The 22305-nt window shown below is 36.6% G+C and overlaps 4 protein-coding genes across 4 annotated transcripts; 1 reads left to right on the top strand and 3 right to left on the bottom strand.

The window, feature by feature from the left end:
* Nucleotides 1–569: 569 nt before the first annotated feature.
* LOC140036978 (L-type lectin-domain containing receptor kinase IV.1-like) lies at nt 570–3135 on the bottom strand. The gene has a single exon (XM_072080333.1). It carries the CDS (start codon nt 2805–2807, stop codon nt 777–779), a length of 2031 nt encoding a protein of 676 aa, XP_071936434.1. The 5' UTR covers nt 2808–3135; the 3' UTR covers nt 570–776.
* Nucleotides 3136–5971: 2836 nt separating this feature from the next.
* Nucleotides 5972–8325, bottom strand: LOC140036977 (L-type lectin-domain containing receptor kinase IV.1-like). Its single transcript, XM_072080332.1, has one exon. The coding sequence runs from the start codon at nt 8108–8110 to the stop codon at nt 6092–6094; it is 2019 nt and encodes a 672-aa protein (XP_071936433.1). The 5' UTR covers nt 8111–8325; the 3' UTR covers nt 5972–6091.
* A 7930-nt stretch (nt 8326–16255) lies between these two features.
* Nucleotides 16256–16894, top strand: LOC113728997 (subtilisin inhibitor CLSI-I-like). Its single transcript, XM_027253329.2, has 2 exons — nt 16256–16328; nt 16671–16894. The coding sequence occupies exons 1-2, from the start codon at nt 16256–16258 to the stop codon at nt 16892–16894; spliced, it is 297 nt and encodes a 98-aa protein (XP_027109130.1).
* Nucleotides 16895–17467: 573 nt separating this feature from the next.
* Nucleotides 17468–20194, bottom strand: LOC113732386 (ribulose bisphosphate carboxylase/oxygenase activase, chloroplastic). The gene is made up of 7 exons (XM_027258108.2): nt 20024–20194; nt 19242–19558; nt 19046–19151; nt 18872–18957; nt 18253–18725; nt 17880–18161; nt 17468–17755 (listed from the first exon to the last, which is right to left on the bottom strand). Exons 1-7 carry the CDS (start codon nt 20066–20068, stop codon nt 17640–17642), a joined length of 1425 nt encoding a protein of 474 aa, XP_027113909.1. The 5' UTR covers nt 20069–20194; the 3' UTR covers nt 17468–17639.
* Between the last annotated feature and the right edge of the window lie 2111 nt (nt 20195–22305).

The raw sequence follows: 22305 nt of genomic DNA, 5'->3' as shown, positions 1-22305 counted from the left end.
GTTATTTGGTTAGAATAGGGCTCCTCTAATACGTAAGGCAATTGGAAAATTAAATCTTATGGGCGTACCTAGGATTATTTCTCAATTAGAGCAGTGATTAACGGGCGTACCTTAATCACCGACACAGTAAGGAGGGGTTGACTGTCATCGCTTGTTTGGCAGTTATAACCTATTTATTGGTAAATAATTGGAATTGCCTTTGTTTCGATGATCAATTAGGTAAACCATTGCTGAAATTATTCTTTGGCTAGATCCTTAATTATCACTCATTTGATTTTAGTAATTTGTTATTTAATTTTTAGTAGCTTTTTAGATTTTAGTTGAATTTCTTTGATTGTCACCTTCTGTACAAAAACACCCCCCTTGTCACTGTGAACTTGAAAAGAAATAATTACTCCCAGTCCCTGTGGATTCGACCCTGCTTACCACTATCTACAGAAATTAACTTTAGTTGAGCAGGTTTTTATTATTGCACAGGCTGACAACCTGTCAGACTCTAATTGACGGAAGTAGTTCCCAGTAATTAAATGAACACGATAAGTTATTAGTAGTAAAAGAAGTTAAAGATGTTTTAGACATGTAATAATTTCATTAAGGATATATTAGGTGTTACAAAATAACGGAAGAACACGATTACATTATATAGTAATAAATAGATAGATAGATAATTGCACAGAATTGGACAAAGGCACAATCGCTTACAAACTTACTCATTGTCATTCTACACTTTCTAACCAAACATGACTAAACAGAATTCTAAGAAGCTTATTAATCGATCAGCAGCCACCAGAAAGAACAGAATCAGCAATGATAGAAGAAGATCTAGAACATGCCTTATCCGCCGAAGATGGATAGGAGCTAATAAAATCATTAGGGCCATCATAACCTGCAGATGCCAAGCCATTTGCAGTAATACCAAGAGATGGCAATTTAGGTGGTTCCGCAGAGCAATCCAAGTAGAGCAAAACTTGCCGCATGCTTGGCCGAGCAGTGGGCTCAGAATGCGATGATAACAGACCTAGCTTCAACACCAATTCCGCCTCCTCAATCACATAATCAGCTCCCAATTTTGGATCAACCGCCTCAAGAATTTCACCTCTATTCCAGCATGAATACACGCGATCAACCAAAACCACATCCTCCGTGGGCGCTGCTGGCTCGATTGGCCTCCTCCCGCAGGCAACCTCAAGCATAAAGGCCCCGAATGCATAAACATCCGTGCCTGTTGTGGCCTTTCCCCTTCTATTAAGCTCAGGGGCAAGGTAACCAAGAGTTCCCACTACATGGGTAGTTTGTGGGGCAGTTCCATGATCATATAACCTTGCAAGCCCGAAATCTCCTAACCTTCCATTCAATTCACTGTCTAATAATACATTGCTAGCTTTTACATCCCTGTGAATAACTACTTGCTCCCATTCCTCATGTAGATAAAGCAATCCAGATGCTACACCTTTAATAACTCGAAATCTTTCATTCCAATTGAGGGTGTAATCCTTCAGGTTGTATAAGAACCTGTCCAGACTCCCATTGGACATGAATTCATAGACCAAAAGCAACTCGCTCTTGCGCCGACAATAACCCAAGAGTGGCACCAGATTTCGATGGCGCAGACGGCCAATACTAACTATTTCAGCCACAAATTCTCTTATTCCCTGTCTTGATTCATGAGATACCTTCTTGACGGCAACCTCAATGTTGTTTGTTGGCAGAACTCCTCTGTAGACCTTTCCAAACCCTCCTGCACCTAGTAAATCTTTATCTTTAAACCCTTTGGTGGCAATGTATAAATCTTTGTACCTGAACCTGTGTGGTCCGTAAGCAAGTTCCCATTCTTCCACCACTTCTGCAAACTTCCTCTTCCTCCTTACATAGTAAACTACTCCTGAGATCGCAGTTGATGTTGAAATTATGCAAATCAGGGGCAAGCCGATTGTCAAAAGTTGAGACGCCTCCTTTTTTCCAACTCGAGGAAGCTTTGGAAGCCTACTGAGATCGAGCCTTTGTGCAATCCCATTTATCTGGAAGCTCCATCCCAGGATATAATGGGATGTTGGTCGTGAACCCGTGGATGATGAGAATCCAACATACATTTTCCTCTTCAATATTGGCGAAAGATCGTAGGACAGAGTCAAGAGAGAAGCATTTGGCTTACCTTGTGACAACGGAGCTAATGTAACATCGAATTGCTTATCCAACCCATTATATTCCACCCAAATTTGAATTGGCTGGCCACTAGTAAGACTTATATTTAAATCTGAACCATTTCTAGCCTGGTATCCTGCTGGCTTTGCTGCTTTAGACCTTAAACTGTTAATATCTATACCAACATGATTGTCATTGATATCACCGAAGTCATTGGTCTCGTCAGTGTCCAGCTCCACCCCGAAAACGTGATTAGTGGCATTGCCATTGTTGCTCTCATTGAACAGGCCCAAGAACCCCTTCGATTGAGCCCCTGGAAGACCTCTTGTTGGTGCAATCACGAAAACAATCCCGTGGCCACCTGCCAGGGTTGGAAATTCTGGCACCATAGCGAAGACAAAGTAGGTGTAAAAGGAGAAAGCTGAACTGTTAGAGGTGTTTTTGAAATTGATGGGATTGGGAAAAAAGGCATGCCCCATGCCTCCTGTTTTGGAGTCAGATGTGTTGGTCAGCTCAAGGATGCCATTTCTTCTGATTCTTGCTGCTCCATCAAGAATCATGTTCGCCGATTGGAACCCATTATAGCTGAATCCGGGATCGTTCGAAGCTGCGCTTTCAGCCAGTATACACGCCACCACCAGTACTAATGTTGTTTTGAGTGACATTGCGAAATTAGGCTTGTTCTCTTCTGTATACTACAGAATTTATCTTGGCACCAATCAGTTCTTCACTAGTCTATGATAACAAAAATAAGAGGCTACTGCTCTTTTCACCACCCTTTTTGGTTTTCTTCCTTTCGTGTTTTGATGAAAAGGATGGTCGATCCCGTATGTTCTACATAAATGCGACTTCAAAATTTCTACATTCAACCGCCGAACACTCGTAGGCGAATTGAAATTTCCCAGCATATGACTGAGTAGTATCTAGAGCTCCAACCTTTTTTGATTACTCAGCGTACACACTTGCATCGCAGTCTTCCCCTTGATGCATAGGTGACTGCCATTGCAAAATTTGATTTTTCAAACTACGAATTCTAACCTTTATAGGAAGTATAGTTATTGACCTTTCTGTATGTGCATTCTTCTAATAAATTTTACCTAAGACTTTGAAATTTCAATGGTTATACGTAAAAGGAGGTTATGAATTTTTGATGATTCTCAAAATCCTGTTTAGCCTGGAAGGACATAAGAAATAGAGGTAAAGAGATTTTACAGATGATTTTTTTAATCTTTTTTTTTTTTTTTTTTTGGCATAGACCAACTAATGTAAAAGCAATCAAATGTTAATTGCATGTAATTTGAATAGGTAGTCAAAAAACTTCATACAAGCCGTTTGCGAACATTATTTGGATCAATCATAAAAGGACTCTGAATTCATAACAGATCAAAATATTTGAGTACAACCTTTTTTTTTCAGTAAAAAATAAATAAAACCATGCGAGACTAGTCAAATATATATATTGCCTCAATGAATCCCTCCTTAGTCATCAACGTAGTAGACTAGGAAGTTGCCAATTAATTATTGAAGTCTGTGTGTTCAAATTGAAACACAATTTGTTCAACAATAAAAATTGCTTTAAATCAGTGTGAGTTTAGAACATTATTTTGCAAAACCACACGTTAGTGTGTGATTTACTTGACTAACTTAGATCCGAGGCCTTTTAGGTTGTGCTTTATCTAATTCAGTTTGTTCTTTTAATTCTTATAGTAACTTTTAGCATAAACTCGGACAATTTTGATGTGATCATGGTTTTTATTTCAATTGAACTGCATGAGTTGACAAACTTATATTTACATCAAAATTGTATCAATTTACACAAATTGTTGTAACAATTATATAACCAAAAACAACTAAACACTTCAACTTGACAGGTAGTGGATGCAGTTGTCTTACCACATGGATAGTTCAATGTGCTCATCCGCGTCTAACACTGAGATGTGGATCTTTCAAGGCAATATTCCTTGAGTCGAGGGGAGCATGCACGAAATAGCCAAATACTTCTTATCAAAGACCAAGTAAACGGGATGCAATGTCAAACCACGACTATTTAAATATGGGCTAGCCTTGGAAACTAAACGACACTCTGGACTCTATGTCAAATCACAAGCATTTAAATATGGGCTAGCCTTGGAAACTTCAAGGCCTGAAGACCTAGGTCCAAGGTCCAGTAGTGTCCTGGCTGTTATGCTAACTAGGGACCCAAAGTTCCGGCAATATGGCCATTCTTGATTTTGATAGTTACAAACTTAACCGCCATTAAATATGGGTTAGCCTTGGAAACTTCAAAGCCAGACACGGTGAAGGCATAGGTCCAAGGTCCAGTCCAACTGGTGGCCCAAAGTTCTGGCCGTATGACCATACTTGATTGTGACAGTTACAAGCTAGACAATTTTTATTCCTACGCTGGCAAAAGAAGAAATGGTTTACACGCGAAACTTGACTTTGAGAATACATAACATTTCTGAATGCGGTTAATTTGTTTAGAGCGACAATGAGACATTGAATAGAAGTGCCACTATTGGATATCTACATTTGTGTCTTTTAATTAAAGGCTAGCTAAACCGACACCTTCACAATCTAAATTCACCTCTTTATAATCAAGTTGACTTAAAAACCCATAATATTTATGGGGCTTTGGTAGAAAATTTTTCAATAAAAATGTAGTTTTTTTTTTTTTTGTGAAAATATATGGCGCCAACTTGGATTTAAAATTTACATCATTATGAATGGTCTTAAAATTTCTGACCTTTTTTAATTCATTTTGATGACATTTATTTTTTTCGTCTTATTTGGTGGAGAGAATGTCTTATATCTTTTTATCATGTAAGAGGAGATCAGAGATTTTTTTAAATTGTGTTAATAAAATATTTTTACCTTTTTTGTCACGTTGCACTTTAATGTTAATTAAAGTGTAATTTTAAAAAACACTAATGGATCGATGATTAGGATGATGGTATCCAACAATTTCAAGTAATTAAAATTTATAATTGATTTTTTAAGCATCTTTTGTTGCATGAAAGACAAGTTTTTCTATTGAAAAAAGTTTCTATCAAACTCCTACGGGCTTTATTATCATCAAAGCACTAGGGTTGTGGATTTAAATAGAGGGAGTATGGATTTAGCCGCATCCTTTACGTTATTCTATCAACTTAAAGAAGAATTATTTAATAGTATTAACACGTAATTTGCCTTTCACTTCTAGACTTGTACCATGCCAAATTAAAACTAGATTTGCTCATATAGTTTTTAAGGCCATTGTACATCTTAAAAGTACCGATGTTTTCATTGCATACAGGTAGTTAACTTTAAGTTTCATATGAAACATACAAACTAAATCCAGATTCCAAGATATAACCTCTAACTCCAAATCCTAACTCAAATGGTCGAGATAATCTGTCAATGAAGTATTGGATTAGTAAAAACTACAAAAAAATCCAAAAAAAGGCGTTCTTAGTTTTATTTTTCTTTAAGTTCAAGAGAAACTCTTAGGGATTTTCAGGGGAAGACTTATGGTGATGTAGAGCTGTTCATTTTAGTGATGTATCTTGGAACGACAGAGAAGATAACTAGATGGTGATGTAGAGTTTTTTTATGAATTAATTCCTATTCAATATGATCGTCCAATCTCACCAAAACTATGAGATTCCTCATTAATGGCTACTTTTTTGTTCCCTAGGTACATTTCTGACTCACTAATGCCAAAATAAACAGAAAACAATAGTTGTTTGAATAGATTATTATTTGAAATATTAGTTAGAATAATTACTGTAGCACTTTTTGTGATGTGATGTATGTGAGATAAAAAAGTAATTGGGAATATAAAAAGATAGATTAGAAAATGTGTTTATAATGCAAACGAAATATTATTTGAGATATTTGTGGTATCCAAACAACAATTACATCAATTTTACATTCTCCAAAATGCTATGATCGAAAGATTTGTCTACAATCAGCGACCTCCAGATAGCAGCGATTCCGTAACAGAAGAAGCATATGAAGATCCCTTGTCCATTGAAGATGGATATGATAAGGCAAAATCACTGAAACCTTCATGATTTGCAAAGGATAAGCCATTGGCAGAAATCCCAAGTGAGCATAAATCTGGCAGTGCCAAAGCGCCATCCAAATATAGAACAACTTGACGCATGCTTGGCCTTGCTGTGGGCTCTGAGTTCGAGCACAACAATCCAAGCTTCATAACCAATTCCACCTCCTCTCTGACATAATCTAGTCCCATGTTTGGATCAACAGCTTCAAGAACTTGCCCCTTGTTCCAGCAAGAAAATACCCAATCAACCAAAATGGCATCCTCTGTCGGGGCTTGTGTTTCTATTGGCCTTCTACCGCAAACCACCTCAAGCAAAAAGGCCCCAAAGGCGTATACATCTGTGCCGGTTGTAGCCTTGCCAGTTCTAGTATGCTCTGGCGCGAGGTACCCGAGTGTTCCAACAACGTGAGTTGTTTGAGGGTCTGTCCCATGATCATACAATCTCGCAAGCCCAAAATCTCCTAATCTTCCATTCAATTCACCGTCTAACAGGACGTTGCTGGCCTTTACATCTCTGTGAATCACTATTTGTTCCCATCCTTCATGTAGATAAAACAATCCAGATGCAACGCCTTTTATGACTCGAAATCTTTGGTTCCAATTCAGGTTGTACTTAGGCTGCTCGTATAGATACCTGTCCAGGCTTCCATTTGGCATGTATTCGTAAACCAATAGCAATTCAGCTTTTCGCCTGCAGTAACCTAAAAGTGGAACCAAATTTCTGTGGCGTAACCGGCCTATGCTGACAATTTCTGCCACAAATTCCTTCATTCCTTGCCTGGATTCATGAGACACCCTCTTGACAGCAACCTCAAGTTTGGAGCTAGGCAGGACACCTCGGTATACCCTTCCAAAACCCCCTCTTCCCAGTAACTCCTTGTCCCTGAACCCTTTTGTGGCGATATATAAATCTTTGTACTTGAATCTGTGAGGGCCATAGTCACGCTCCCAATCCTCAAGCACTTCTGCAAACTTCTTCTTGGTTCTCACCTGATATATTATGCCAGAGATTGCAATTGACAGAGAAACAATCAAAATGACAGGCAAACCAATGGTTAAAACTTTGGATTTTTCCTTGGGCCCATTTCGTGGGAGCTTAGGAAGTTGAGAAAGATCAAGCCCTTGAGCCACACCATTCATCTTGAAACTCCATCCCAGGACGCAATGGGATGTCAGCACAGAACCGGTGGATGATGAAAAACCAATATACATGGTTTCATTTAGTACTGGTGAAAGATCATAGGATAAAGATAAAAGAGGTTGGTTTGGTTTAGTAGCATGTATTGGAGCTAATGTGACACTTATATGCTTGGCTGTTCCATCATAATCCACCCAAACTTGCATTGCTTTACCACTAATAAGATTCAAATTCTGAAGCTTACCATTGCTATCGGAATAGTAACCTGCTGGCTGTGCTCGTGTAGAGGTCAGCCCATCGATGTCGATCCCAACGTGGTTATCATTAATATCATGGAACTCGCTGCTTTGGATTGTGTCGAGTTCCACTGCAAAAACATGATTGGTCGCATTTCCAGTGTTGGATTCGTTGAAGAGGCCGAGATACTGACTAGGAAGAGCTCCTGGAAGGCCTCGCGTTGGCGCAATTACGAAAGCAATCCCATGACCACTCAAAGTGGGATATTCGGGCAATATGGCGAAGACAAAGGTGGTGGAAAAGGAGAAAGCAGAGGAATTAGGTGAATTCTTGAAGCTGACGGGATTAGGAAAGAAGGCATGACCTTTCTCTTGCCTGGTGGCATTGGTTAGCTTCAAGAGGCCATTTGGTGCGATTTCAGCTATGCCATCCAGGCTCAAGTTCGACGACCGGAATCCATTGTAGGTGATACTAAAGTCCTGGGAAGATGCAAAGCCGGATAGAGAGGAAACCACAAGCAGTATAAGCTTGATTAGAATCAACATGGCTAGCTAATGGCTGATACTAGCTTCAAGTTCTCTCCAAAATCTGACAATGGTTTTAAGTATATCCTTTGCTTGTCAGTAAGATATCAGCAGTATTAATTGACTCTAGCAAGAGACCCGGACAAGAGATTCTGATTGCCGGGCCTGGCGGACATTGAAAATATCGGATGATTGTGCCATTGATCAAAGCTTGGCATCAATAAAAAACTTATCAATTTTTCCGGTCACTATCGTTAGTCCATCGGGGAACGGTCATTGTCACGTGCGTAGTGATGTAAATCCCTTATCCGCACCAAAGATTTAACTCGTGGCATATTAATCTTATTCCCTAATAGTACCTATTCAATCTTGTGATGATATTCTGAGAAGCTTCTAGCATCACTTGGAACTGTTGAACGCAATTCTGAGATTTAGAGTGATTAATAAATAAGAGAGGGATGAGCTGCAGGGACCTCACAAGTTTAAACTGTCATCAAGTTCAAACTGGTCATGTAATTTTTCCAACTTCTGATGTAAACTATAGCACCTAGCACAACTTTGGTGTAAAACTTAGAATTCATTACTTTTACAACTAAATTTGTGGAAAAATCACGATTGCATTCAATGTTATTAGATTTACATAACCGGTTCAAAGTGGAACTTATTTAGGCCCCAAATCCTAGCAGCCGAAGATGTTGGTTAAAGTCAAATATGCACATTGTGTGAATGAACGTGTTAAATACCACTATGACCCCCCTCTGATTTATAGAATGTTCAATTCATCTCCATATTTTATCTCCTCATGGCTTGTAAGTTGTTCAAATACTGATGACTTTTATTAATCAACAATCTTTGCCATATTGTTTCAAAAAAAAAAAAAAAATCTTTGCCACAGTTTTCCTTTGACAATTACAAAGTTTGTATTGATATCTCATATCCCTAGTTCAGTCACCCCATTAAAAGATTGAATAAGATATTCGGGATTAGTTTGAATATTTGTTAAACCACCAAGAATTTTTTGATATTTAGCCGATTTGCCTATGTGGGGGAATTGTGAACTTTCGTGGCGATGTTAAGTTATAGATTTTTAAACTTTCAAGGAGGTGAGTTAAACATTCACTAAACTACAAGGAAGTTTTTGGTATTCAACCCTTATTAATACAACCAAAATGCCCCTACAACTTGCGTGGTGGCTGCAAACTGCTGGAGGACCCACCCGTTTGCGGGCACGAGGCTGCAATAGCCTTAGGTTAGTCAATCTTGCGGCTTTGACCCCGATTCCAATGGTCCTTCGTCTCCATTTCTGCGTTCATAAAGCGAAACTGTACCACAAGGGGAGGAAACTTCACGACCATATTTAATAATTATTTCTTCCTTCTGGAATCTGGACAAGGATCATAGGGGAAGCTATAGACTCCATAGTTGACTTGGCGGAGCATTGGAAGAACAGCATTATTCACATCCAAAATTTGACTAAACTCTAACAGATGTCATTCCGGAATCTTTGAATGCTTGTGAAATAAAGAAATTGGCATCCACTGGGAGCAGTGGTAGGGTCCTGGCGCGAGCCATGAACAAAATTTAAATGGTATTCTAACTCTATTTTTATGCGGAAGGAAGGAGAAGAAAATTCATAGCTGATCCGTGTAAATGCGACTGATCACAGGCCTGTTTGAACTTTGAACACTCCCGTTCCTTTCTTTCTAATTTGGCTGTCTGGATTCCGGTTTGTTAGTTTTCAAATGCTCACCAGTAAATTGTAGAGGGATTTAAAAATTATAATCTAACAATCGCGATTGTAGTTGGTCTGCTATGGCCTTCAGGTAAACGACGTGAGATTTTCGCATCTTATTCTATGCGTCATTGCGACGAAAGATCTGATAGTAATATGATAATGTATGCACATGTTGATCTTGAGTTTTAGGTTCAACTCCACAAAGGCAGCTCATAGTATATGATGATATTTATACCCACTCTTGTGCTACATGTTTCTCTCCTAGCTTCACAAGCAAACACCAATAATTACCTAAAAAAAAGGTAAAATACCTAAAAATTTCTTGGGTTTGACATGTGTAGCTCCCTCTAATTTGAAAACATATACTATAGTTCCATGTGATTTTAACTAAATCGAAAATTGGACAGAAAGCATCCAATATAATGGTTGTACGTGAAATGTCAATATTGGAGTTGAAACTGAAACTGATAATTCTAGGTTGGGTCAAAACGTCAATCAGCTATGTGAGATAAATGAGAACTTTTTTCTTTCTTCAATTCAATTTTTATGAAAAAATTATGCATCTTTCATTTTATTTAAAACGTTCAATGAATATGAGGTATTTCGATGTTGGGGCATAGCTTCATTGCGGAGCCACTAATTATTTCAGTATCATATTAATATAGATGTAGAAAAAGATTGAATATTCATAATTCTTTTCCAATTTTTTTTTCTGTTTTACTACTTTCATTGCTCCTTTGTCTTAATTGAGAATTTTGAAACTATCATTTGCTAGTGCTTTGGCGCAATGTTTGTCTGGAGGAGCAAAATTTTCCATTGTAACCTACTTTTTGGTGAACCCGTGTTGCATAATTGAATTATTCTCTTTCGTAGTTTTTGGTTATCCACTCTGTTAACTTTGTTTGAATTGTGATTAATTGACAATTACTCGAGTGTTACTCAAGAAAAGACTAATGAAATGGTAATAGTCATGGTGGTGAACATACAATACATCAATAAAAGGGGGTGATCTGGTAATAATAAGAGATGGGAAAAGATTATTGGTTGGTGGCGGTACCACCCATACATGGCCATAAATGCTAATTGAATTTGACATTCAGCCAGATGCTCATTAACATGGAGATTGAGAGAAGTGATGAATGTAGCACTTGATCTGCCAGAAATTTACTTGTACAAAATTGAAAAAAATCAATTAGCTGGAAAAAGAAACATTAGGACATTAACTTGATGACAATTTTCCCGACAAAAGACGAGAAGAGTATTTGACAATTGACACCCTTCAAGATATATGAAGAATTTGAGGTCTTTGTTACTTTCCAGTCAAGGATAGCCAATCATTCTTCTTTCATTTTCTCACTCAAGCTGTTAGTTAAACTGATTCCTTTTTTCCTTAAATCCAAATACCCTCCGCATCCCTTCTTTAGTGATTTTTTGAAAAAAGATTTTTACATTTTTCATGAACATATTTTTCAATCATTTTTTAACTCATATTTATCAAATCGGTACAGTATATTTTTTTACAAAAACTTTTAAATATAACGATCCAAATGGGGCTTAAGGGTCTTGGCCTCACATTTTCTACCATGCGTGGTGATTGCCGGATGGCCAATTGACAAAATACAAATCAATGAGCCAAGGCCACTTTGAATTCAATAAAGTTAACCAGTAAATATTCCACCACAGCAAAGTCAAATATAATCATGCAATGTTAGCATAGTTATAGAAGATTTGTTTAGCATAGAATCTGTCTAAGCATGATTTGCTAGTGTAATCATAGCATAATTATTTCTAGTATAATTATAATTATGCTAAAAAATTCCTATAATTATGCTAACAAATCATTTGCATCGCAATCAAAAAAACTTCTGATCTTTATTATCAAAAAAAAAAAAATTCTGCTTTTTTGTTCTTCTGGGACAACCGACAAACTTGTGATACTAATAAAGTAGTGACATTGTTGTAATTATACAATTAAACTCAGCACAAATTATCGTATTGCATCCATAGAAAATATATGTAGGTTGATCTCATGTAATGTACTAACGGCTGGCAATATTTCCGAAGCAATAGTGTTCCTGCCAGAGCCAAATTTTCTCAAATACCAAGATTACCCTCAATTAGTCAAGTCCATATATTCTTTTTGATTTTTTTAAAATCCATTAAGCACTAATTACTCCTTTTCTTCTTTCTCTCTAATTAAAGTTTTACACTACTCAGTCATTCATATTCTTCTCTATCTCTCTCCCTCACATCAATTCATCAATTATTTTCATGATTTACTAAATTGGTTTTGGTTTTTATAATTTCTTGTATATTAATTTTACATGCTCTTAAATTTTTTTATTTTTAAAATTTTACTAAAAAGCTTCCTTTTTCAAACACAATGTAATTTAAATCAAAATAAATAATAGTATAAAATGAAAATAATCCCAAAAAACAGCCTTACTTTCCTTTCAATATTCATGGGATATATAACATAAAGTAATTTAAACGTATTTTCATCTAATTATTAGAGACTATAAATATTTGATAAAATTCAAGTCTTGCATGATAAATATGAATACTTGATAAAAGATAAAAGTCAAGATTTATGTGACAAGTACAAAAGAGAAAAAGATGGTAAAGTTTTAGCAGTATTAGTTGCTTAGAGGCATGATAAACAAGCAGAATTAAAAAAATGCATGTTAAATGTCCAAAAAAATTATGCTAAAATTTCGAGCTACAATTGCACCGTAATAATAATTGTTTTAACCTGAAATTTGTTGGAGTTAAATGAAGTTTTATTTGCAAAAAATGAATAAATGAGTAAATAAAAGTTTTAGAATTGAATGAAAAAAAGAAGAATGCATAGAACCAAAAAGATACAAGAAAAGATTAATGCAAAAACAATGCTATTCAATTAAGGATTAATCTTTTATACACTGTCAGTGTTGGATGAATGACAACTATATAAAATTTGAATTTGAAATTCAATTTTTGCACACATGTCATGAATTCAACGGTGATAGTGTATACACTGTCAGTGTATGTAAGATTTACTCTTCAATTAATTGTAAAATAATAGATATATTAGTGTGTGAGTGAGAAAAAGAGAAATGAGAATAATAGGAAGAGTGAGATACCCTAACAGAAAAATACTTATTTAGAGAAAAAAAAAAGAGAGGTGTAATTAATGCATAATGGATCCTAGAAAAATAAATGAACACAAATAAAATTGATTGATTGAGGGTAATATTAGCATTTGAGTAAAATGCACTCTAACAGGAAAATAATTGCTCTGGTTATCTCCTGTCATGTACCAACCTAGCAATTTGGGGTAGACACCATATATTGCAACTAAATCATTTATTTTAACAAGCCAACCAAAGAACAGGGATTAGATGTCAGTTGGTTCGATCCCCTTAAATACTGTACTCGTAAATGATTAAGGGGGCGTTTGATAAAACTAAAGTCTAAAAACTTAAAATCTGAAATTTGAAATCTAAAATCTGGAATCTATTAAATTACAACATTGTTAAGTATTAAATCTTAACATTTGAGAATATTTTGTATTAAGTGATAATTAAATAGTTTTTCGCTTATTTTTTGAAATAAGTTTTATTTAGAAAATTCATTGTTACTTAATTAATTAGGATGTTCTATTTTTTTTCATCAAATGTGTCTGAATATGATAAGATATTAACCCATTAAATTAAAATACTGAATTAGATTATCATACATAGTTTACGTATAATTAGAATGAACTAAAACTATACCTGGAAATAACTGAAACCAAAATTGGAATCGTAACCATGACCAACTTTATAAGAGCCATTTCCAATTTCACCTTTAAAAATGTTTTTGAAATAGGTGGTTTTTAAATCGGAACTAGTGATTCTAGAACCGCAGCCGCTTCTACTAGATAGTGTGTGTATAATTAGTCTACATTTGTTCAACACCAACGTCATATATTTTTGTGTAGAGTAAAAAGATTCAAAAGATGAGTAAGTTCATTTTTTTCAATCTGTACTTCTATATCAAGAATGATAACAAACACCGCCTACTTAATGTCTGTCCAAATTTTTTGTTAAAGAAAAATGTCTGTTCAAGAATTCGAATGATCACGGAAGTAAGGTAAACATACAAATCACAAAATAGAAAAGTGGATGAATCTACTTTGATAATGCTTCACCAAGTTAGCTAGTTTTTGACAGGAGTTTGGTAAGCTGTCTTGGTCGGTGCAACTGGATAAATGCTTTTTCTTTTCTCTCTTTTTTTTTTTCTTTTTTTTGGTTGGACCAACGTGAGATGATATTTATGCCCCACACGTTTGAGAGTCAAGTTGTACAAGGGATGAGCTCTTATATTAATAGAAATGGGCTGATGAGAGACAATCATCATCGAAGGCTGATGTGTTATTACAATACTTCAATGACTTTGATTGATTTAAATTTTTTATTGTCTCCTATGTTCAAAAAATAGAAACTTTTCTGAGGTGCCATGTGTGTTTCTTCTTCCCATTTCTTCATTTGCTGTAGACTATTTCATAAAATTCCACTATGCTAAAGTCTTGCTTCATGAAAAGGTTCAACAAATTGAAAGCTGGAAATAGAGAATTTGTCGAATTCGAAACAAGAACCTGCCCTATTCCAAAAGCAATAGTTTAGAAATGTAGTAAACACCTATTCACAAGGTCGGCAGCCTGCACGCCAATGTTTTGCTCATTTGGTTTGGCCGCAATCATTCAAAAGAAAATTTATTGCTTTTTTGTCTCTCTTTCCAACAATAGAGAGGAAGAAATTTTAAACCTAATTCTCAATCCAATTCAAAAGGCAATTGCTGACTTTCAAGTTAGACCAAGGGACTTAAACTCTCGTCACTCAACCCTCACTGGACCGATGTGGGAGAAAAGGGACTTAAACTCTCATCACTCAATTGCTGGCTTTTTTGTTTCTCGCATGTATTTATTTCTTTATTCTTTTTTTTTTTTTCAAAGTGTGTGGGAGGACCAAACTACCCTAAAACGTTACAATGGCTTGCACATATTACTACCATCTCCCCTCAACGAACAAGGGGCAGGAAATAAAATAATCATCCCCTGTGAAATAGTGGGAGTTCAAGCTTGCCTTGCCTCTAAACAAGTTTTGCCAAAAGTGATTCAATTTGTGCACTCTATTAGGATTAAAAGATGAACCAAACTATTTGACATTCGAATATAACTCAACTCAATAACAACTCATTCAGTTTGGTCTGTCAACTAATTAAATCAAAATAAATAATATTTTGTGTTTAATAAGGTTTCAAACTCGATCGATTAGTATAAAAATTGAGATTTAATATATAAGATATTCAAACTATTTGAGCTAGAGTTACGTTTGACTCGATAAGAAGTCATTTGCATTGGCTTGATAAATAGACTAACCAAACCTGTATATAATTTCAAATTTGTTAAAATTAAACAAACAAATTTAAATACTAGACTGTTTTAGGCTTAATCAAACACTTTCAAGTAGCCATCATTGATGAAAAATCCAAAGGAATTGTGGGTCCAGCCCAAAATGGTTCTGGGCTATCACCTCGGTGTTGTTTTTCAATGGCAAACTACGACTCTCCTCTGGTCCAGTGCAGGAAATGTGGGCGTACTTTTCGGACAGGAGTCTCTGGCTCGTTGGCCAGGGCTACATATTATAATTGGGCCAAAAAGGATCCATAGTGGTCCATTAGAAACACAGGCTAGAAAGAAGAAATGACAAGCTTGGAGGATGTTTGATGCGGTCTAATTGCTGGCCGGCAATATTCCATTTGGGAGACGGAGAATGCAAAGCAAACGTAAGTCTACAAAGCCAGCCAATAAAATCTCTAGAGATTTTCTTTTTTTGATAATAATAAATTATTAATCCTCTATCTATTAACGATATATATGTGAAGGGATTTAGAATCATGGTACATGTAAAATTTAAAGTAATATTAGTTGACATGCTTTTAAACCTGACAATATATATACTAGCAATGCATAAAATAATAATTCATAATAAATTAGGAATAGGGGAGGTTAGCGATTTCAAAATTAAAGTAAGCAAGAGATAATTTTTTGGTGGCTTACTCTAATTCTTACATATAGCCCATCAATAAGAGACTGTTGGTAGTGCATGTTACTCGAATCCATCAATAAGGGATTTCGAGTCTTACCAGTTAAACCAATTTTTCAAATGTCAGGATTCGAACTCTGAACGTGATAATAAAAAAGATTTTAAAAGTCCTTCCCCATTCCCAATGATTTCCTTTTAACTTATCTCTATAGGTTCCTTTTTTGTTTCGGATGGGTGGTGATGGGGTGAAATGTTGCTCCTAATCTTTAAAAATCTTTAAATACTACGTTGGACATTGGAGTTAGTACCTAGCAAACACCTGTCGTCCCCATTGTTTGATCTAAATTTTAAAGCTTATCAGTCATGGCTGAAGAGGATAGCAAGCAAAATGCAATCTCCAACGACCAACCTCAGCAGCCATTACCAACCTTACCAGGTAACACTTCCCTTGCCTCTCAGTCTATACATCATCAAATTTAAACTTTTGACCGGGTCCAAAACTCCTTGTTCAAGGGAAAAATGGAATGTTCTTTCGGCAAGTAAATGAAACTGGCATCATAGTACTATCACTCCTTGGAATCAGGATTCTAATGCTTTGAAGATTAATGAATCGTTAGATTCTTAATCGGTTAATTTTACAGATTTAGAAGCATATGTTGAAAATTAAGTGTAACGAGTCATAAGATGTCAATAGTGGAGTTAGGAAAAAGTTGGAGCATTCTATCAAGAAGAAATTCTCGATAACTCTGCTGATACAAATTTTTTTTTTGATGGGTAGGATACCGGTATGGTGGTGGTGGATCAGGTGAGAGAAAAACATGGCCGGAGTTGGTGGGATTAACAAGTGAAGAAGCAGAAAGAAGGATCAAGGAAGAGATGCCTGGAGTTAACGTTCATGTGATTCCGCCTGATTATTTCGTTACAATGGATTTCAGAACAGACCGGGTGCGAATCTTCACTGACTCCTCAGGAAAAGTCTCACGGGCACCTATGATCGGTTGATTTTGGGGAAGATTCGTCTCTGCCAGGAATGATACATATCTTACTAGTATCGACTACTGTTTCTGCTTTTTCTACAACTTGGTCAGCGTTATATCCAAGAAACTAGAAGGAAGTAGGAACTCGTGTCTGGCAGGATTGAATCCCTGATTCCCTTGTGTTGTTCTCCACATCCTTGGGCAGTTCAGGCTTGAATTCTTGTTCTGGATCGAATTTTATGTAAAGAAACAAACACGCAAGTGTTTTTGTATTTCCTTTGTGAAAGACCAATCTTGCATCCACCTGTACTCCGTAACCTCTAGCACATGTTGCATTAGATTGGGTGGCTTAATCGTTGAATAAAGTTCAGAAGGTTGAGATGGGAATTGATAGTAGTACCCAAAATGCATTCCTTTTTATTCTGTGGACTTTTTGGCTGCAAAAAGTTTAGTATTCCACTTCAAGAAACTAATCATTCAGCTTAGCAAAGTCGATGCAGAAGGATATCATGTTCTATAATTAGCAACGCAGGGGCTGCAAGGAAATCGAATTGGCTAACGGAACTTCGTACAAGAAACATATCAAAAAAGAAAAGGGTAAAATAGAAGGCAAAAATCTGATCTTGCAAAGCCATTGTAGGCAGATATACAGTAATTATCGAGAGAATTTTGTGATGCTAAAATATGATATGGAACAGAATTCGCATCACTAGTTGCAGAAAAGATACTGGTAGTAATTAGTATATTGAATAGCCTTAAACGGAAAGTTTCTAATCCTGATACATGCAGCTTCCGTCGTCGCTCCTAGCAGTTGGATCAAAGTTTGCTGCATTTGGGTCAGTGCAGCCTTCAGGGACAGGAACATGAACTTGTTGGGCTGCTTTTCCTGCATCCAGACAATGAAAAGAACGTTTGTTGAAAATCTTTTCCCAACTTCATTTCCATTACACGGTTAAAGCAAGTTTCAAACTCTCATAAAAGGCCCAGGATGAAGGGAGCTGAGTGCTAACCATAGATAGATCCATTTTTGAAAGCATCCTCATTTGCATCTCCAAGTGCCGCTTCCTTCAAGTACCTGTCGGATAATTGGACTCTCTTCACATTCTCCTGCTCTTGGACTAGCATGTTTCCATACTCAAGGAGCTTGTCAAGTGTCATTTTTGGTTTGTCAAAAGATGGGGGTGCCTCCCTCGAGTTCACCAGCCTCTTTCCAATGTTTTCCACTCCAGTACTTCCAATCCAATTCCTGACTTCATCATCATACACTCTTGACCTGATGGCGCCGAAGAAATCTGCAAAGGTAAACAGCTACTTGTGATGATTAGGCAGAACTTTGCATTTTAATTTGGTCCCTCGATAAATAATCACACTGACTGAACATACCAATTGATTGTCCAGGGAAGGTGTCAACAAGTTTCACGATGTCCTCCCTCGGTACATTGTCAGCTCGGAAGATACCGGTGCAGACACCGATCCTATCTTCTCTGGTTGGAGACCAGTAGAATTTCTCCATGCGACCATCACGGATGAGAGGGGCGTACAAGGTGGAGAAGTCATTACCTGTGACTATGATCGGAACTCGAGGATTCTCCTGCTTGTTGTACATACCAGGTAGCTGAACGTTGGTGGGATTATCAGCAATGTTCATCAGAGTTGCATTCACCATCTGGTTGTTAACTGTATACTGTGTAGTATCCCCAAGCCTTCCAGCTCCAGCATCAAGATCATTGATGAAGAGGACACACATTTTCCCCTTAGAAATTCTGTCTGCTGCCTCACGGTACCTTTGCCTAATCAATTTTGCTGGTTCGCCAGCATTTCCACTTTCCAGTTCTCCAGCACTCATCATAATGGGGCTAACAATTTGAAACAGAAAATTTATTTAAGAAGAATGAAGCACATAACTTTTGCTTCTCAATTTTGAGTTGTCCATTAAACTCATGCAGTTCTGGTTTATGTTTTGACTAAATCTAATGCCTAAAAGATGGAAACGTTAACTCACTTGATGCCCATTTTGGCGAATACAAGTTCACATTGGAATGACTTTCCCTGTCCTTTGCCTCCCCATATGCCCAAAATCAGGGGAATCTGTAAAATTTTGAGAAATCTATAAAAATTCCGTTTCATCTGGAAAGCTATTCAACTCAAACCTTTAGCAAATTGAAGAATAGCAAACCTTAATGCCTGGCAGATTCATGAAATTTTTGCTAATGTGAACAACAAGCTTGTCCATGAAAGCAGGAGCAATATATAGGCCATCCATATTGTTGTCCAATTGATATCTGCACATTGAAACCAAATTCCATTAGGCACTTGAGTCCAAATTACAAATTGCTCGAAACCTCTGTAAGATCAATAGATGAACTCCTTACTGGCGAAGACCGGTGCTAATGTACTCATAAGAATTCAAGACTGGATCATGAGTGCCAGCACCCATAGGAGCTTGAAAGAGTGTGTCCACCATTCCTTTTCCTCTGGTAATATCCTGTTGATCATCCGAGGCGTCGTAAACAAGCCCTTGCCACCTATCCTTTTTGGTCTGTTTCTGCTCGTCCCCTTCCGCAACAATCTTCAAATTTCCAGATGAATAACTGGGGCTGACTACTTTGGATGCAACTTTCTTTAGACTTTTGCCAAAGAAAGCTGTGCCTGGAACTGAAGTTCCCGCGCTGCAACTATTCATGCTCAACTGCACCAAGTGTATCAATTGATTCAGAGATAATGCAGTACAAGAATTGAAACTATCTGGACATCCCATCCTAGTTATATCAAATTACTGGCTAATTAATTCCTTATTACACTCAGATTGATCACCATAAAGTCACTTTCCTCAACCAAAAGGAAAACTAATTCAAGGATCTGTTTCTCCAGATACGGAGGGAAAAAATGAAGTACTCTAACGGATCAAAATTTGACAAACACTTCCTCCATCACTGGACAAATACTTTAGAAACTAAATACTTATGCTTTAACAAGCAAAAAAATGAAGTACTCTAATGGTTTTTGCTGTCCAAGTCAGTTGAGACAAAAGATACGATTTTCACAATAAGATGATCTTCAAACAGTAAAGTCATTACAAGTTCGATGAACTCAAAGACCCTTTTTGTTTTTCTGGGCTAGAGAGTAAAGATAAGATGGCTAGAAAACACAGTACCGGAGCTCTATTAACTGCTCCAAAAGTTGAGACAGAGGAAGCCATTAGTGTTATCAGGAACAATGGGATAGCTGGTAAGTTTCTTGTTGATGCTTGCGAACTTCAAGAAGCCAGCTTTAAGATTTGAGTTCAAAAGTTGGTTAGGAGGGACCGAGGGAGAGGTATGGGAGGCTTTTATACGGTGGTTGTTGAGGCTGACAGATGCATGTCTAGAAATGGGAAATCTCTGCACTGGCTGAGGAATTTCTAACTGCCACAAAAATTTGATTGGCATTATTATTATATGGACCTGGTGAGTGGAGTGTGGTTTCTGCCCTTCTCAGGGGGAATATGTGGTTTGATGATTGGTTGGACTGCATACAAACAAAGTGGATGCTTCTGGGTTCTGAAATTTTGAGGTTAACGTTTGAACTTCACTTCCATTCATAAGCTCACAAGGTACTTTTTGATAATATTCATATGAAATAATTCTGAATTGGGACAGAACAAAGAAAGTGGAAATAAACTTTGGATTTTGGTAAATAGGATAAGTAGCTGTTTTAGAGACTAATGATGTAACATGCTAGACTAATGTAAAAATTGTTTCTTCTTTTTTTATCACTCCACAGAAAATGTTGTTTCACTATTGGAGTATCTGAAAACTGAATCTCAAGACTCGTGTTTTGTAGAAAGAGCAGCTCAAATATCATGTGAAGCAATTAGTTTTATTTTTGTTACAGCAAGAAGTATTCTGATAAACTGACGGAGATAAAAGGGAGAAGATGAAAGAAAGAAATCTAAATCGAAAGGGGGCAATAATTGATCCCAATAGTCAAACAATGCACTGGGTCCAGGCACTTTCTGAATGCTCTGGACCAATAAAATGGATAGCCATGCTTCTTCAACTCTATTCCGAGCAATTACTACAGTTATATAAGTTTGATGCGAGAACCATTCAATGGACTAGTAATTCAATTACTACAGTTACACGTTGATGTTGATAAAGAAAGAGCAGAAGAGTGTACAGACGTCTGGAACCGTAGTCCAGACAAATTTAATTCCAAACGGCAGTAGGGAGCGGGGGCCTGGAGTTCCCAATTCATCTCCAACTCTATGTGACCACAAGATCATATGGTTAGCCAACAAAATATCTAAAGTTCATGAAGCTTCTTCTGTTATCCCTCAGATTAGGGTGGCAATTTTCGACGTGACCTGAAAATACGACACAAATCTAATACGAAATAAATGGATTTGAATTGAGACTTCACGGGTTCGGATCAGAATCGAATCGAACCCGATGAATTCGAAAAAAAAAGATCGAATTCAGGTCACTCACGGGTTGACTCGATAATCTGTTTATGAATTAAAAATAAATTAATAAATATAAAAATATTTTATCTAACTAAACTAAGTTATTTTTTTTCCCCAAAGGTATTAACCACTTAATCCTAAATGAATTTGTTTAACTTGTGTGAAATTGGAATTATTATATTTTGACAAATGATATATTACATTATTTTCTATTTTTATAATATCTTAATTTATTTTAGATCTGGTTTGAGCTAAAATATTTTTACAATGTTTTAATTTATTTCAAATTTGGTTTGGGATTGTTTTATCAAGATTTTTATTACGTGATTATGTAATTAGCCTGTGCGAAATTGGTTCTGTTAGAAACTACAATGGTAAATTACTAAATTGAAATTATATTTCAAGTCATTCGGGCTGACCCGCCAACCCATCAATTCAAAATTTTCATGTTCGGATAAAGTATCCTGACCCGTTTTGGATTGACGGGTCGTGTTCGGATCAGCAGATAATCTATTATATCCAGATCTCAACCTGACCTGTCAACCCGTTTCTGACCCGATTGCCACCCCTACCTCAAATGGACAATAAGAATTTCTTTTTTTCTTCTTTTTTTCTAACAAAAGAAAACTCTCATGCTATCTTCCTACCGTTCTTCTTCATCAAATGGCCATTAATATTTTTGTATTTTTTCCTTTACAAACAGAAATACATATAATATCGTATTATAACTAGCAGGCGGAGCCTAATTAAGTTGTATTAGAGGCTAGCAAGAGAGTTCATATTGATGAGAGGGTGTACTACTACAAAAAGTCTTTCAACTTTTTTTTAACAAGCACCCGACTTACAACTCAAGGAGAAAAACTTAACTAAAAAAGAAATAAAATCTTTAGGTTTTCATTATTCGAGCTCAAACTATGATGTCCAATAAAGATATTAGGGCTTCGAACCTATTTGGGCTCGACATAAACTCACAATTAGTACATAATCATATG

Source organism: Coffea arabica, chromosome 2e (assembly GCF_036785885.1).
Source record: "Coffea arabica cultivar ET-39 chromosome 2e, Coffea Arabica ET-39 HiFi, whole genome shotgun sequence".
NCBI lineage: Eukaryota > Viridiplantae > Streptophyta > Magnoliopsida > Gentianales > Rubiaceae > Coffea > Coffea arabica.
This window is presented reverse-complemented; position numbering and strand designations above follow the sequence as displayed.

Coding starts and splice junctions, on each gene's coding strand:
- LOC140036978 (XM_072080333.1), bottom strand. CDS start 2,807: ATGTCACTCAAAACAACATTAGTACTGGTGGTGGCGTGTATACTGGCT.
- LOC140036977 (XM_072080332.1), bottom strand. CDS start 8,110: ATGTTGATTCTAATCAAGCTTATACTGCTTGTGGTTTCCTCTCTATCC.
- LOC113728997 (XM_027253329.2), top strand. CDS start 16,256: ATGGCTGAAGAGGATAGCAAGCAAAATGCAATCTCCAACGACCAACCT. Junction 16,329..16,670: donor GCCATTACCAACCTTACCAG/GTAACACTTCCC, acceptor TTTGATGGGTAG/GATACCGGTATGGTGGTGGT.
- LOC113732386 (XM_027258108.2), bottom strand. CDS start 20,068: ATGGCTTCCTCTGTCTCAACTTTTGGAGCAGTTAATAGAGCTCCG. Junction 19,152..19,241: donor ATTAGCACCGGTCTTCGCCA/GTAAGGAGTTCA, acceptor TTCAATGTGCAG/ATATCAATTGGACAACAATA. Junction 18,162..18,252: donor CTTCCCTGGACAATCAATTG/GTATGTTCAGTC, acceptor TTACCTTTGCAG/ATTTCTTCGGCGCCATCAGG.